General features: G+C 46.9%; 2 protein-coding genes across 4 annotated transcripts in view; one reads left to right on the forward strand and one right to left on the reverse strand.

The window, feature by feature from the left end:
• The window catches only part of LOC112241907 (testis-expressed protein 10 homolog), a 37,893-nt gene extending 32,180 nt beyond the window's left edge, over positions 1 to 5,713 (reverse strand). The window contains exons 1-10 of one of the 2 annotated variants that reach the window (XM_042306790.1): positions 5,579 to 5,713; positions 5,077 to 5,277; positions 4,817 to 5,004; positions 3,105 to 3,431; positions 2,801 to 3,016; positions 2,406 to 2,652; positions 2,209 to 2,321; positions 1,592 to 1,848; positions 1,356 to 1,491; positions 1,059 to 1,228 (exon numbers count right to left, since the gene is read on the reverse strand). In XM_042306790.1, the coding sequence (XP_042162724.1) occupies positions 1,059 to 1,228; positions 1,356 to 1,491; positions 1,592 to 1,848; positions 2,209 to 2,321; positions 2,406 to 2,652; positions 2,801 to 3,016; positions 3,105 to 3,431; positions 4,817 to 5,004; positions 5,077 to 5,262 (1,840 nt within the window). In that variant the 5' untranslated portion in view covers positions 5,263 to 5,277; positions 5,579 to 5,713. Of the gene's footprint in view, positions 1 to 1,058; positions 1,229 to 1,355; positions 1,492 to 1,591; positions 1,849 to 2,208; positions 2,322 to 2,405; positions 2,653 to 2,800; positions 3,017 to 3,104; positions 3,432 to 4,816; positions 5,005 to 5,076; positions 5,282 to 5,578 lie in introns of both variants that reach the window. The other variant, XM_042306793.1, reaches the window with a different exon arrangement.
• A 204-nt stretch (positions 5,714 to 5,917) lies between these two features.
• LOC112241908 (keratin, type I cytoskeletal 9) lies at positions 5,918 to 12,352 on the forward strand. 2 transcript variants are annotated; one of them, XM_024409918.2, is made up of 12 exons: positions 5,918 to 6,048; positions 6,292 to 6,379; positions 7,488 to 7,518; positions 9,018 to 9,101; positions 9,299 to 9,441; positions 9,543 to 9,668; positions 9,790 to 9,835; positions 9,937 to 10,014; positions 10,412 to 10,785; positions 10,869 to 10,973; positions 11,357 to 11,459; positions 11,574 to 12,352. In XM_024409918.2, the coding sequence occupies exons 2-12, from the start codon at positions 6,293 to 6,295 to the stop codon at positions 11,588 to 11,590; spliced, it is 1,194 nt and encodes a 397-aa protein (XP_024265686.1). In that variant the 5' UTR covers positions 5,918 to 6,048; position 6,292; the 3' UTR covers positions 11,591 to 12,352. The 2 variants fall into 2 exon arrangements, with proteins under 2 accessions (XP_024265686.1, XP_024265687.1); XM_024409919.2 differs by having other exon boundaries at positions 11,360 to 11,459.
• Positions 12,353 to 15,235: the final 2,883 nt, after the last annotated feature.

Genomic DNA, 15,235 nt, shown 5'->3' on the forward strand with positions numbered 1-15,235 from the left:
GGTGCCCTCCACCACTTCCACTCCTTTTAACTGATACACCTCCAACCTTTGTCTCTAGCTTGTACAACATGCTCCCCTCTCTCTCCTGCTATGGAGTTCAGATGGACCTTTACTGCCCCCCAGTGGAGAAACATAGAAAACATCTCCAAAGTGTACATTGTCATTTAGGTATTTTCTAGCATGGCCATTTAGTGACTACCTGTTTAGTACCGATCTGCCCGACTGTTATAAGTGGAGCTTCACATGTGTTTTTTGTTGTTGTATATACACCGTAGAGCCTGTGTACAGGAGTGTGTGTATTCACCGTAGAGCCTGTGTACAGGTGTGTGTGTATTCACTGTAGAGCCTGTATACAGGTGTGTGTGTATTCACCGTAGAGCCTGTGTACAGGTGTGTGTGTATTCACTGTAGAGCCTGTATACAGGTGTGTGTGTATTCACCGTAGAGCCTGTGTACAGGTGTGTGTGTATTCACTGTAGAGCCTGTATACAGGTGTGTGTGTATTCACCGTAGAGCCTGTGTACAGGTGTGTGTGTATTCACCGTAGAGCCTGTATACAGGTGTGTGTGTATTCACCGTAGAGCCTGTATACAGGTGTGTGTGTATTCACTGTAGAGCCTGTATACAGGTGTGTGTGTATTCACCGTAGAGCCTGTATACAGGTGTGTGTGTATTCACCGTAGAGCCTGTATACAGGTGTGTGTGTGTGTGTATATTCACCGTAGAGCCTGTATACAGGTGTGTGTGTGTGTATTCACCGTAGAGCCTGTATACAGGTGTGTGTGTGTGTATATTCACCGTAGAGCCTGTATACAGGTGTGTGTGTGTATTCACCGTAGAGCCTGTATACAGGTGTGTGTGTGTGTATATTCACCGTAGAGCCTGTATACAGGTGTGTGTGTGTGTATATTCACCGTAGAGCCTGTATACAGGTGTGTGTGTATTCACCGTAGAGCCTGTATACAGGTGTGTGTGTATTCACCGTAGAGCCTGCATACAGGCGTGTGTGTGTGTATTCACCGTAGAGCCTGCATGCATGCGTGTGTGTGTGTATTCACCGTAGAGCCTGCATGCATGCGTGTGTAGGGAGTTCAGCAGGGCCTTGTTCCCGCGGGAGGCAGCAGCCTGGATGGAGAGCAGGAGCCTGTCTGAGAGGGCAGGGTTACGGTGGCCCAGCTGGGACAACTGGAGCGGTAGAGCAGCCAGCCACCGAGACAACACTCTACTCCTGAAGGGGGAGACCGAAGAGGAAGACAGACATTTAGGAGCAGAGTAGTCTACCCTGCAGACTTGGTTATGCCTAAATATATCTTTGGTTATTTGGTACAGTAAACACTAGAACGTGTGTGTGTTACCTGGCGATGTGTGTGTGGTTGTGTTCCTGTAGGTACAGTCTGCTGTAGAAGGAAAGTAGCAGTGTTCTGGTCTGCAGATTCAGGTTCATCTGCTGGTACTGAACATACACCGCCTGTAACAGATCCTCCGTCACCGCTACACACACCACCGGTTAGGACGCCAGACATGTGAAAACCATTTAAGATGAACTCATAACCGCACCCTTGACAGCCCACACAAACCCACACAGTCTTACCCCTGCTGCGTTGTGTGATGACCATTCTCCAGACAGTCTCCAGGAGTGTATGTAGGTGTCTTTGGCTCAGCTTGGCCCCACTGGACAGAGTCTCTTGGACAAACCCTCTCAGAGGCATCAGCCACTCAGCATCAGGCTCCTGGGCTTGCCCCTCCCTCTGGCTGAGGGTAACCATGGAAACCATGACCTGGCAGAGCAGCACGTTTAGAGCCAAGGGTTCCACTGTCTGCCCTGGGATTGTAGTTGCCTGCTTACTCCTGAAACACCACACCCAAACACACACACTTTTAATTATGTCCCCCCCCAGTCATTTTGTGCTGATATTATATATCATAATTGGTAATAGCTCAAACTGTTCAATGGTTAGAGCAAATTTTTAGGAAGAAAACAGAAACCACGGTTTGTCCTAACCGCTAGTAGCTGAAATTGAACCGTGGTTCTACAACTAACCAGAGCATTCAGTTGACTATAGACCAGATGTTTTTCCCCCCAGAGTTTCTCTCACGACCCCATTTTCAAATCAGGAGACACATATGGGGTAGCGACCCCTAGTTTGGGAAACGCTGGAGTACCTACACATACACCAAGGGCCCTAGCACCACCTCACCCCACCTCACCTCTTGGGGTCGGTCTTCCGCCTTTGTTTAGGGGTGTCCAGATTTCCATAGGGGAAGTTCTTCATGAAGTGCTGCTTAAAATCCCCCAGGTACTCACTGCGAAACCACACATCCTAAACACACAAACACCAGTGTTAATAGAACAAAGGTAACCACACATGTTACACTGAGAGAGAAGACCTGTGTGTGTGTGTTACCAGTGTATCCTGGTATTCTCTCTGTGGCGCCAGCTTGCGTAGCAGCTGTAGTATGGAGAGGACCTGGTACATCAGTGACATGGCGTCAGGGGTGAGGAGATGAGCACTGTCAGTCTTGCTCCGGTCGCTGGCACTAGCCTCTACCCAGACGTCTAGTAGAAGGGGCACCAGGGTTGAGGCAAAGCCCCGTACAGCCTCCCCTGTGCCCAGCCCCTCACTCACCCCAGCCCCAGGCTCAGTCTCCGGCCTACAAATACAGTGGAGGAAAGGGACAGATGATGAGCAGGACAGGAGAGTGAGTCAGCAGAGTGTGTGTGTGTGTATATGCTTGTTAATGAAGTGTGTGTGTGTGTGTGTGTGCTTGTTAATGAAGTGTGTGTCTGTGATGTGCTTACCGGAGTTTGAAGGTGGAATGCGGAGTGGGCATGGCTCCTGAATGTTCAAACACCTGAAATCCACCTTTTCTGTAGGTAAGCTCCTCCCAGTTGAGTTCCAAAGGTGCGTTAGCTCCTCCTTGTCCATTCAAAACACTGAACATGTCACCTGAGACACATGCAACCCCCTCCTCCGCTCGTCTCTCCTCAACTACCGCCTGAAGAAAACGCCCCAGTCTGGAAAACACAAACACAAAGGTCACGCCAGAAAAATACATGTACATACCAATAGGACACTGCTAACTCATTGCAAGTGTATGAATACCTGAGCAGCACTGTGAGTCTCCACTGCTGACCAGTCATGTTCCTGTTAGGGTTGACTGACAGGGCCCAGCTCCTCCCCTTCCCCTCCTGCCCCTTCCTTGCCCCGCCCCCGGTACTTCTGTGTGAGATCAGCTCCAGGAAGTTGGTGAGCAGCAGGGCGGGACGAGCGGCCAGCAGGGCAGGATAGTGGTCCAGCAAAACGTCGAGGACTTTCAGGGCATCCTCCTGGATACCCGTCTCGATGTGGGTCATGGCACAGGAGAGGTGGGCAGAGAGGAGAGGGAAGAATGGAGACGTCCGCTCCGCTGGCACACTCTGGGCTATGAACCTGATCAGGGCACGGAGAGGGTAGAAGGTTAGGGAGGTGCACTAGTAGCAGGAGAGTTTCTGGTTCAAATCTCATATTGGGTAGGAAGGTGCGACAGTAGAAGAACTGGCATTAAGGCATTTCTGCAAGGACTGTGCTGCTCTCAAGTGGTGTATGGTTTTGTGGGGGTTGGAGAACAAACACTGTGGACACTGTTAACAAACCTCGAAACGAGCTTCAATGCCATACAACACTCCTTCCGTTGCCTCCAACTGCTCTTAAACGCTAGTAAAACTAAATGCATGCTCTTCAACCGATCGCTGCCATTACCAGCCCGCCCGACCAGCATCACTACTCTGGACGGTTCTGACTTAGAAAATGTGGACAACTACAAATACCTAGGTGTCTGGTTAGACTGTAAACTCTCCTTCCAGACTCATATTAAACATCTCCAATCCAAAATGAAATCTAGAATCGGCTTCCTATTTCGCAACAAAACCTCCTTCACTCACGCTGCCAAACATACCCTCGTAAAACTGACTATCCTACCGATCCTCAACAATATAATTTACAAAATAGCCTCCAACACTCTACACAGCAAACTGGATGCAGTCTATCACAGTGCCATCCGTTTTGTCACCAAAGCCCCATATACCACCCACCACTGCGACCTGTATGCTGTCGTCGGCTGGCGCTCGCTACATATTCATCGCCAGACCCACTGGCTACAGGTCATCTATAAGTCTTTGCTAGGTAAAGCTTTGCCTTATCTCAGCTCACTGGTCACCATAACACCCACCCGTAGCACGCACTCCAGCAGGTATATCTCACTGGTCACCCCCAAAGCCAATTCCTTCGTTGGCTGCCTTTCCTTCCAGTTCTCTGCTGCCAATAACTGGAACGAAGTGCAAAAATCACTGAAGCTGAAGACTCATATCTCCCTCTCTAACTTTAAGCACCAGCTGTCAGAGCAGCTCACAGATCACTGCACCTGTACATAGCCCATCTGTAAATAGCCCATCCAACTACCTCATACCCATACTACTCCTTTGCACCCCAGTATCTCTACTTGCACACTCATCTTCTGCATATCTATCACTCCAGTGTTTAATTGCTAAATTGTAATTTTTTCACCACTATGGTCTATTTATTGCCTTATCTCCTTACTTTATTTGCACACACTGTATATAGATTTTTCTATTGTGTTATTGACTGTGCTTTTGTTTATCCTATGTGTCACTCTATGTTGTGTTTTGTCACACTGCTTTGCTTTATTTTGGCCAGGTCGTAGTTGTAAATGCGAACTTGTTCTCAACTGGTCTACCTGGTTAAATAAAGGTGAAATATATATATTTTTAAAGACCTGAAGACAAATTCCCACTGTCATAACAAAATGCTTTTCTAACCTGAGCAGGCGTGTGGCAGACATCCGTACATTCGGGTCCTTGTCTGTGAAGACAGCAGCAGCCTCGCTGAGCAGACTGGAGAGGTGTTGGTCTAACTCTGAGGGGTGAAGGGTCAGCAGCTCCCTCAGTCCCACAAGAGCTCCCTGTTTCACTGTACCACTGTAGTGATGCAGCTGGGACAACAGGTCCTAGAGGAGGGGAGGCACACAGCATAAGGTACAGTAGAGGAGTGAGTGTGTTTGTGTGTCTGTGTTACCTACCTTGATGTTGAGCTTCCGGTGTGTGGTGGGTGCATTAGCATCTTTCTTCAGCTGTTCAGTTAGGTTTATTCCCTTGGTGCGGAAGTTGATGTTGGTGGCGTTGTCCGCTTTAGGCTTGGTCTTCCCCACCTTCAGCTTGACCTTCTGGAAGTCATCCTGCCTCTTCTTCTTCTTGCACTTGGTCATCTCTGCAGGATAGGACTATATGTGGAGAGAAACATGAGGAACATCTTAAATTGCAACCAATTCTCTAATATAGTTCACTACTTCTGTTCTGACCAGAGCCAAATAGGGTTGATATTGATGAAGTGGTTCACTATATGGGGAATATGGTGCCATTTGACACAATAACGAAGTGTGTGCTAGTGCTGGACCAGGAGGAGACCACAATCAGTGGGCAGCAGTGAGTTTGCAAGCCAGCAAACTATTGGCTCGAACACAGAATCTATGAGCAGTAAACCCAGAATAATTGATTGCTTTATTGCGTAATAATAATACCCACGTGTGTTGACACTGTCAGAAATAATTGTGCATGCAGTAGCCTTCCCGCGCCGAATGTAGCTTTTGAAGACGGCAAAACAAAGCTCGTGCTGTTTCTTTACAAACATGGGCCTTTCTCTTTGATACGACAACTAGCTAAGCTGTCTTCACATTTGCCTGCAACATTTTTTTTTCCTGTTCTCAATTTCACGTCTACATATAGCAGTGTTTTATTGCAACTTGTGTAAAGGATACATTTCAAATGAAAAAAATGTATGTCGTTCTTATCTTTTAATATTTTTTTATTAATTTGAACTCAAATTTCCGAGTTCGAGTACACAGGCAAACGCATAGGCTCACAAAATCAGGTACGTCATGGATCTTTCTATAAAGAGATACACAATTGCGCGTGCGTCAATTTGCTAGTTGTTCTTCTTGACACGCAAAATTCACCCCGCTCTGGTTTGCTTTAGCGAATCTTATTTTTTTCAGGTAGAGTATTTCATGTCACTCATACCACACCCGATTTATTATATAGTAACACTGGAGGACGTTGTCCGGGTAGTGTTACTATATTGTGGCTACAGCTAGCCAATCACCATCTTTTGCACGGTGTGTGGTCAAGTGGTTTTGCCCACAAGGCCAGCTGCTTTGTTTCTTAGTCGCCCTAAAAAAGATGTGGCCCATACAGCTAGATATTAAACGTTGTCTTTATTTGTTTGTGATGACCCTCAGAATGCAGCAAGGCTACAATCCAAGGCCATCTTATGGCGCCCCACCACAGAAGAGGTTCAGGAACGCTAATGGAGGGGCTAACAACAGGGTAAGTTCAGTCTTCCACGGTAATCATGCCAATTGCCCCCAATTATGCCGTTTGCCCCCGGTTAGGATTATAGTTGTATTACTAGTCCTTCACAACCCAGATTAGGTTAATTAATCCATTCTGAATAGTGTCTATTGTGATGAGGATTCCAAAACAGTGGTTTTGAGAGTACTGTGTACGTAGTCGTTGTATGGTCTTCTAACCGGTTTCATTCCTAAAGTTGTAGCAGTGCTCTGTGCAGAGGAAGTGGTATGGCCCCTTACCAGCCGCCCTTGGCTGGACAAAGACACTGGACACTGCTGGAGCAGCAGGGACTGATCAGTGCTCTCTGGTCTCCTGAGACTATGTGTTTCTGTGGAGATGCAGCCTGCTGCATTGCCCCTCAATCAGGGCTTGAGTTACCCATTGACTACGAGATGCTAAAGAGTATTGTGGGCAGCAGGAATTCCAGACAACCCTGTTACCAAGTGTAGAAGGGATGCAACTAAAGAGGGTAACAGGGCTGGGTGTTTTCTCTGGGCAATATCATGCCCTTTATCACTGTCTTTCTTTTAAGGGGGCAGTCAGCCCCCATAACACCATTTTATTTTCCTGTTGAGCTATTAGCACTAGGGCTCACTGGCAGCTTGGTTCTATGATGCCTTCGTGACAGATATATTCTGATTGGAACACCTGACTAGAGTACTTGTACTTTCGTTTCAAGGTAAAGCGCATGTGTACGGTGCAGAGTCAGTAACAGCTCAGTTTCCTCATGTCACTGACCGGGTCATGAAGGAGAGGCTGAAAGGACATTTCTCTCTCTCTCCATAGAGACAGGAGTGCAGTAGGGTTCTCCAATGTGTTTTTCTGCTGTGGTCCACCTGAAGCTTTTGCTTAAACCAAACCAATATTTCTGTGCTGTGGTCGACCTGAAGCGTTTGCTTAAACCAAACCAATGTTTCTATCCAGAACCCATTCTTAAGCTGCAACCCCTGTGGGGGGATTGCAGGGGATCCTGACCCACTGTTTGGGGAACAGTGCAGTGGGGTTTGCCCCTGTGCTGCTGCCTCCAGTCTCACTAATGCCTGTCTGTCTCTCTCTCCTTCGGCCTGGTTATCCCAACTGACAGAGAAAGCAGCCTAACTTCTCTGCTGACATAGGTAAGTTCTGCCTCCACACAGCATCACTGCCTCTGATAGGAGGTTAGGAGCTGTGACTTAACATCCTCCTGCCTTTTTGCTGGTGGCTGATTGGGCAGGGGGCAAGTCCAAGCTGCGTCTGAGATTCACTGCCTCTTAGAGGTTGCTGTAAATGCCAGTGAACGTAGTCACTGCCCACAGGCTTAGGCTGTGTGGCTCACAAAGGCTTTTCCCTAGTGTTCATTTCAATGACTTTTTGGGGGGTCTGTCTTTGATACAATGTGCATAAATCTTTTTTGATGCATTAAAAGTAGTTTTATTTCATAAAACACTTTGTTCCATGATATTCAGTCTGAACAACTTTAGAAACCACAATGTGAAACCTGTCCTCTCAGAAGAATGTCTAACTAGGGAACTCATAGGTGTGCAGGTGCTCTCTGCAGTCCTGTAGAGCTGTTGCCCCATATTGGTGCAAGTCAAATCAGTAAGGAACCTGTCTGGGTCAGATGTGGGCCCAAATGACTGCCGTGCATCACCCAGTTGGGTGCTACACATTGGTGGTGGATGAGATGGGATACTCCCTCCCAATGTAATTTAGGGCTATCAGCCCCCGGCACAAAAATGTGGCCTCATAGGCCTATGGTAGTTCAGATGGGCAATGGATGCTGACAGAAGGATTTTCTTTCAGGGCCTTTGTGGCCCTCAAAGAGTAGGAAGTGTTTCAACTCACTGTCTGCGAATGGGGCTGGGACCTGCTGTGCCCATGCAAGAGTTTCACTGCTTTGATTGGACACAGGTATGGAGGAGTGCCTGATGGGAGTGAGAGAATCCTATATCCCAGCTCTGACCTGTGTCTAGGTGGGCAGAAGAACTGCAGCCCCCACGGTTTTCAGCAGGCCTCAATACCTCAGATTAGCCTCTTCTGTGTAGTGGTCAGTACTATAACCCTGGCACGAAACAGACCCTGGTGTGTCTTCCAGGCAACCTTCTAATGAATCATGATCTTGTGAAGGTGGGGCTCGAATTGCACACAGCGAAACAAATTAAGTTATTTTTGGTTACCAGCAACTTTGATTACCAGCCAGAGCAGGAGATTCCAGTACTCCCAACCAATCTGTGTTTTTAGCAGAACCTAACTAGCACACAAATGGTAAGGATTCTTACCAGATGTTGTCGATGATGCAGGGCTGGAAACAGGACCTCGGAGGCTCAGAAGAGCAGGGGTTGTGTTTCTAACTGTTGTTCAGTAAATGAAGAACCTCTCAACTCCACTACAAGTCTTTTGACTGGGGGTTTGTGTAAGGAATGCACATTGACCTTTTTAAAGCTATACCTTCTTTTGAAGTATACCTGCAGTGTTTCACTTCCTGAAGTATGAGGCTCTTCGGCTATTGGCTGTCTGCTGGTCAGTTGACTGGACGTGTGGACCCTTTGGTCTCACCTGTCCGTGGGTAGGATGGCGATCTCATTATGCAGTCTCTGCCATGTTTGTGCTTTGTTGACTTCTGTGCATTTCCCAGTGTTCACCACCAAGGCAGGAAATGTACAGACCATCCCCTCCTTGACCAAACAGTTGAAGGGCATCACTGGTGAGACTGTCATTGGTGAGTACCTACTCATTGCACCATGGTAGTAGCCCTATGCCAAGGGTCCAAGAGATTTAAGTCAAATCACTCCATTGCACTCTTTCACTAATATAGGCTTCATGGGGCTCTATGATTTGTTTTTCGAGTCTTGATTGGTTGTTGCGATGTTTCATTGCCCATGGTTGTTTGATAGAGCTGTCACTCATGTTCTGCAGGTCTTCAGTATGTGTGGGAGTACCGGAGCCCTAGTAAGTCAGTCCCACCCCATTACCAGTGTAAACTCTGCAAGAAGGTAAGCCGTCTGCAGACTGACATGCTGGCTCACATCAAGGGCTGGAAGCACTCCTTCAGATACATGGTGAGGCTGTGTGTGTGTGTCACTTTCACAGTAAAAGGCTGTTGGCTCTACAGGTCTGTGTTATGATGCTGTGTAACTGTATGGTCTCATCTGTTCTCCAGAAGCAAAATCATTCTGCCAAGATGCCCTTTAAGGAAGATGCTGCCACAAAGGACCATGAAGTGAGGAAGAAGGTGAAAGAAGCAGCAGCAGAGCTGGAGAAGGCAGAGGGCAGGGGACAGCTGAAGGTGAGAAGGGGGAGCAGGAAGTTATGGATGAGGAAAATAAAACACAGCAGACTATTGAAATGCATCCGGGGGGCTCTCTGGTGATGTTGGTTATTGAATTGATTCTGTATGGTGTTTTCAGGTGATTCTGAAGGAGCCCAGTGAGGTCCAAGCGTTTGCAGGACTACGTACGTTTTTCTATGTTTATTCTCAAGTTTGTCTGAATCTCATTGTGCTCAGTCTGTTTTTAAATGTACTGTGGTTCTGACATATCTCCCTGTCAGCACAGGTTCAGCAATCCCCAACATGGGGCCACCTGGAGGGATGGGAGGGCCAGGAGGAATGGGAGCTAGAGGACCAAAACCAGGTGAGTGTATGTGGGAGAAGTGTAAGGTTGCCTCTGAAGTGATAATCTCCCGTGGGCAGATTCTGAATGTAGACTGAGATAATCTGCAAGGACTGAATGGGATGCGTGAGATCCGTGCAGCATTAGTCCTGGTTTTGTTTTTCATCACTGGTCATTTGGCCTTATTGTGTAAAGGCGGTGCTTAAACTGCTTCTCCTCCAGTGGGGTGGGGGGGTGGTGGTGTTTGCAATTTCAAACAAGTATAATTAATCACGCAGCTGTCCAAATTACTTGAGATTTTACTTTCGGGTTAACAGAGATTGCTGAGGTGATAAGACCTTTATTGTGTGCTTGACTGGTCTATGTTGGGATGCAGTGTTGTGTAGTAGTCCAAATGCAGTCTTTTGTCTCCCTCTAGGTGGCAGGTTTGCAGAGCCTCTGTTCCCAGGGGAGTTCCCTCTCCAAGGCGGGGGCCTCAACTACCCCGTGGGTGGTATGGGGAGCTACTCTGACCCCCTGCCTCGCTCCACGGCTTTCCAGAAAAGGGACATGAGCTTCCGAGGCTACCCTGACAATACGGGGGGGCAGAGGCTAGGGGGTTCAGCCGATGGCTTTGGGCTGGGAGGGGGAAGGGATGGAAGCTTTGGCCAGGAGGGGTTGTTGGGGGAGAGTCCGGGAAGCCGCTACCCTGATGAGTTCAGAGGGGGACAGATGGGAAGTGGATCAGGCCATGGGTTGATGGGAGCTGTACCTGAAACCAGCAGCCTTCCGACCACGCTACTCAAATACCTGGTGAGTAGAACTGTGTGTGTGAAACTATGCTTTCTCGTGTTATTTAAACATGCTGTGTATGAGGGTCTGTTTCCTGTGTGTAGGACAATTTCCAGATCGAGAACGAGGGTGATGCTCAGATCGTGCTGAAGGTGACACAGAAGCTGACGGATGTCCTAATGGACTACAGACTTAGGAGTGTTTCCTCGGTATGCAACACACACACACACACACACTGCTCTGTCAGCTGCAATACCAGTGCAACAAGCAGCTCTCAGGTGCTTCCTGCAACAGGAACTGGTGACCTGAGGATAAATGTCACTTGATTCAGTCCTTTAACCCACTTCCTGTCTGTGTTCAGTCAGTGAGTTATTGCTGTTCATTATGGCAGTACAAGGCAGTGCTCTAGAACCTTCTGTGTTCTGACAGCACACGTTCTTACTGTGGCTAAACCTGTTCCTTGTGTACTCCCATCCCTTGTGTACTCCCATCCCGTAAGGTAGATGGTGTGATTCAGGAAACCAAATAATTCCTCAGTAGTTTGTCCCTTTTGATGTTCTCCTCGATTCAGTGTATGTGTGTTTGACTCCAGCAGGGTCCTAGTATGAAGAGCGGTTTGTCGCTGGGCTCCATGAGCTACTCCGATTCTCCCAGAATGTCTAGCAGTAGTGACCGCTTCTCTGGGAACCTCTCTGGTACGCACGGCCCCAGTTGACAAATTAAATACACACGTCCAGCCTTTTAATGGCTGTAGTTTGGTTCAGAAATAACCTACAGTACATCAGTAATCTATTTCATCTCCTCTGCAGGCCCTTCCAGATACTGATGGTCCATCCAGGTACTACAACTAACTGATCCATCCCCACGTGACACATCCACCTTCCTGGGGTAACCCATCCTCCACCTCACCCCCAAGATATACCCTGAGTCCATGGGGTCTGCTGCTGTCTGTCTAGCCACTGAACATTTTTATTTTATATAATTTTCCTTCAAAGCAGAAACTGATACAATTGTGTACTTATTAGTGCAGACTTTGTTTTTACCTAACTTCTTTTGACATGCATAGGTTGGACTAAAGTTTGACTTTTAGTTTTAACCATTGTCTGTATTCATGTGATTTTGGCATTTATTTTACTGTGGTTTCTTGGACAGATCTTGTCTGTTTAGAAATTAAGTGTTTGATAGAAAACAAGTGTAATGTTTAGGGAAACAGATGTTTGGCGGTAAATGGGTTACTGATGTACTGACTGCTGTTTTGAGTTGGGCTTGTCATCGCTGTTTTTCTCCACACCTGGCTTCACTTGTGGGATCGTCTGAGACCAGCCACCCTGACAGCTGATGAAACTGAGTATTTGTGTCTATTAAAGCCCTTTTGTGCGGAAAAAAATAATTGAGTGGCTGGGCCTGAACGGAATCCCAGGATGTATGGTGCATTTGGAAAGTATTCAGACCCTGACTTTTTCCACATTTTTCTTACGTTACAGCTGTATTCTAAAATGTATTAATCTACACACACTACCCAGTAAGTAAAAAAAGGTCTTTGGAAATGTTTGTAAATGAATTAAACTGAAATATATTTGCACAAGTATTCAGGCCCTTTACTCAGTAGTTTGTTGACGCACCATTGCCAGCAATTACAGCCTTGAGTTGTCTTTGGTATGTCAGATTGGACAGGGAGCATCACTGCATAGCTATTTTCAGGTCTCTCCAGAGACGTTTGCTTGGATTCAAGTCCGGGAAGCCACTCCTGGGTTGTCTTGGCTGTGTGCTTAGGGTCGTTGTCCTGTTGAAATTGAACCTTTGCCCCAGTCTGAGGTCCTGAGCACTCTGGAGCAGGTTTTCATCAAGGATCTCTACTTTGCTCTGTTAGTCTTTCCCATGGTCCTGATAAGTCTCCCTGCCATTGAAAAACATCCCCACAGCATGATGCTGCAACCATACTTCACCGTAGGGATGGTGCCAGGTTTTCACCAGATGTGGCCTGAATGCCAAGCGTCAGAGTTAAACCTTGGTTTCATCAGACCAGGTGCATTTTAGCAAACTCCAAGTGGGCTGTCTTGTGCCTTTTATTTAGGGGTGGCTTCCGTCTGGCCTCTACCATAAAGGCCTAATTGGTGGAGTGCTACTGAGATGGTTGTCCGTCTGGAAGTTTCTCCACAGGGGAACTCTGGCGCTCTGTCAGTGACCATCGGGTTCTTGGTCACCTCCCTGACCAAGGCCCTTCTCCCCCGACTGCTGCCAGCTCGAGGAAGTCTTGGTGGTTCCAAACTTCTTGCTCTGACATGCACTGTCAACTGTGGGACATTATATAGACTGGTATGCCTTTCCAAATCATCTCCAATTGAATTTACCACAGGTGGACTCCAAACAAGTTGCAGGAACATCAAGGATGATCAATGGAAACAGGATGCACCAGAGCTCAATTTTGGTATGTTTTCTTATTTGTAATTTGCAAACATTTCTAAAAAACCTGTTTTCGCTTTGGCCATATCGGTTATTGTGTGTAGATTGAGGGGCAAAATGTATTTAATCCATTTGAGTACTTTCCAAATGCACAGTATGGAGGATGTTCCTTCGCTGTAAAACTGGAACTGTGCATCACCCAGGGGATTCCATGAGTTGTATTTTATCTGATCCAACAAAATAGGGAACTGAAAATAAACTCTCAGTGGTGTCATCTATGCTTCTCCAGCTGTGTGAGAAATGTTGCTGGCTCTCAAGTTGACCTTAAATCTACCATAAATGGAGTGAATTGACATACTAGAATAATTGAAAACAGTGTAAGAGTTAATCAAAATCAGGTCACTTCGGTAACAGAATCGGGTAACATTTAATTAGTGCCAAAAATAAAATATTGGTTTCAAAAAGTAATTTTTGGAATGAAAATTCCAATAAAACAAATAAGGAATGTAGGAAGAGAAATTAAATGCTGTCCTGTTGCCTGATATGCTGTTGCTGGTTTTCAAACATTGTCACAATGTTGCAGTCTGAAATGCATTTAAATCAACATGTAGGTGTAGAGTGATTTGCCGCCATTGGTGTTATAGAAATATTAAAGGGTCTCTATACCATGGGAGGTCTTGAAATTAAAGTTGGAATCATTCAAAAACAATGGATATTGACTCATATCCAGTTTAGACTTGTCCAAATTAACTGTTGACTGACTGGAGGGTATGGGGTTAACACTTCTCGAAGCTACTACGACTCAAGGATGCTCATTCCAGTGATGAGCCCATACTTAAGTGCCATCTTTAGAGTTTCAGGGACAATCTCAGATGACACCCTATCCCCCATAGAGTCCACTACTTCCAACCAGATCCCCATGTGGCTCTGGTCAACAGTTGTCCAGTATTTCTCAGTTGGTATAGCATGGCGCCTGCAACGCTAAGGTTTGGGTTTTAATTCCCACGGGGGACCAGTAGGAAAAAGTATGCACTCACGACTGTAAATCGCTCTACAAGAGCGTCTGCTAAATGACAAATGTAAATATGAGGAGTAGGTCGTCTTTCCTTACGCATTCCTTGTCAATGTCCTCCATCTGCTGGAAGCTGATACAGGTGAGCAGCACTCTGGTCCCCATATGTCTTGTCATGTCGTTTCTGGGCCTGTGTGGCAAAATGCTCAGTTTTAAACTGAGCCACAGCCTCACCGATGCCATTGCCATCTTGATCATGCAGAATGTAGATCAACTGTTCAGTCAGAGGAAGGTCGCAGGGGGAAAAAATTATTCCCACTTTCAGCACGTATGACTGGCAGTTTCGTACGTAAACACGTCTGTGCTGTGGGAAACGGTCTCACCCTGGGTCTCAATCTGATGTTTCTCCTCGTTTCGCTCTGACACTGTTGGTGTTGTCTTGGGGTTGCCATGGTGTCTCCCAGTTGACAACATGGCTTGCATCTTCATGGCTTGCATCTTCTTTTGGTCGAATATTACAAACGCTGTATCTGTCCTCTCGCTATCCTTATACAGTAAGTGTAATATTTTGCTGTTGGTGATGTTCGGACTGCCAAACAATTATTTTATCTCATTCTTCGTTATTGTTTTGGATAGATTTTTGGCCATAATACAATACTCCATGCTCGGGGACTCACAGGATCTGGGCCTCTTCGCTGACCGTGACCTGTCCTCAGAGCGCCTCTTGGCCCAAATCCTGTGTGTTTCTCTGTCAGGCTCATACAAGCTTTGTCTTTGGGTTCTGTATGAGGGCCTTGCCCTTTCCTGGTGCTGCATTTCCTTGGATTCTAATGAGGGTCCATCTCTCTGGATTGTATACGAGGGTATTTCTTGGGGGTTGTACAAGGTTCTATCTCTCTGAGTTGTGGGCCTATACAAGGGGTCATATGAAGGGTTCTGACACTGCTGGACGGCATAGCTCCACATCTCCTCAGAGGCCCCACCGACCTTCACGCTGATGTGGCCCAGTTGCTGGTGGTTGAAGCTTAGAGCATCACATGCGTCCTGGGCATGCCC

The sequence above is a fragment of the Oncorhynchus tshawytscha genome, linkage group LG03 (genome assembly GCF_018296145.1).
Source record: "Oncorhynchus tshawytscha isolate Ot180627B linkage group LG03, Otsh_v2.0, whole genome shotgun sequence".
Lineage (NCBI taxonomy): Eukaryota > Metazoa > Chordata > Actinopteri > Salmoniformes > Salmonidae > Oncorhynchus > Oncorhynchus tshawytscha.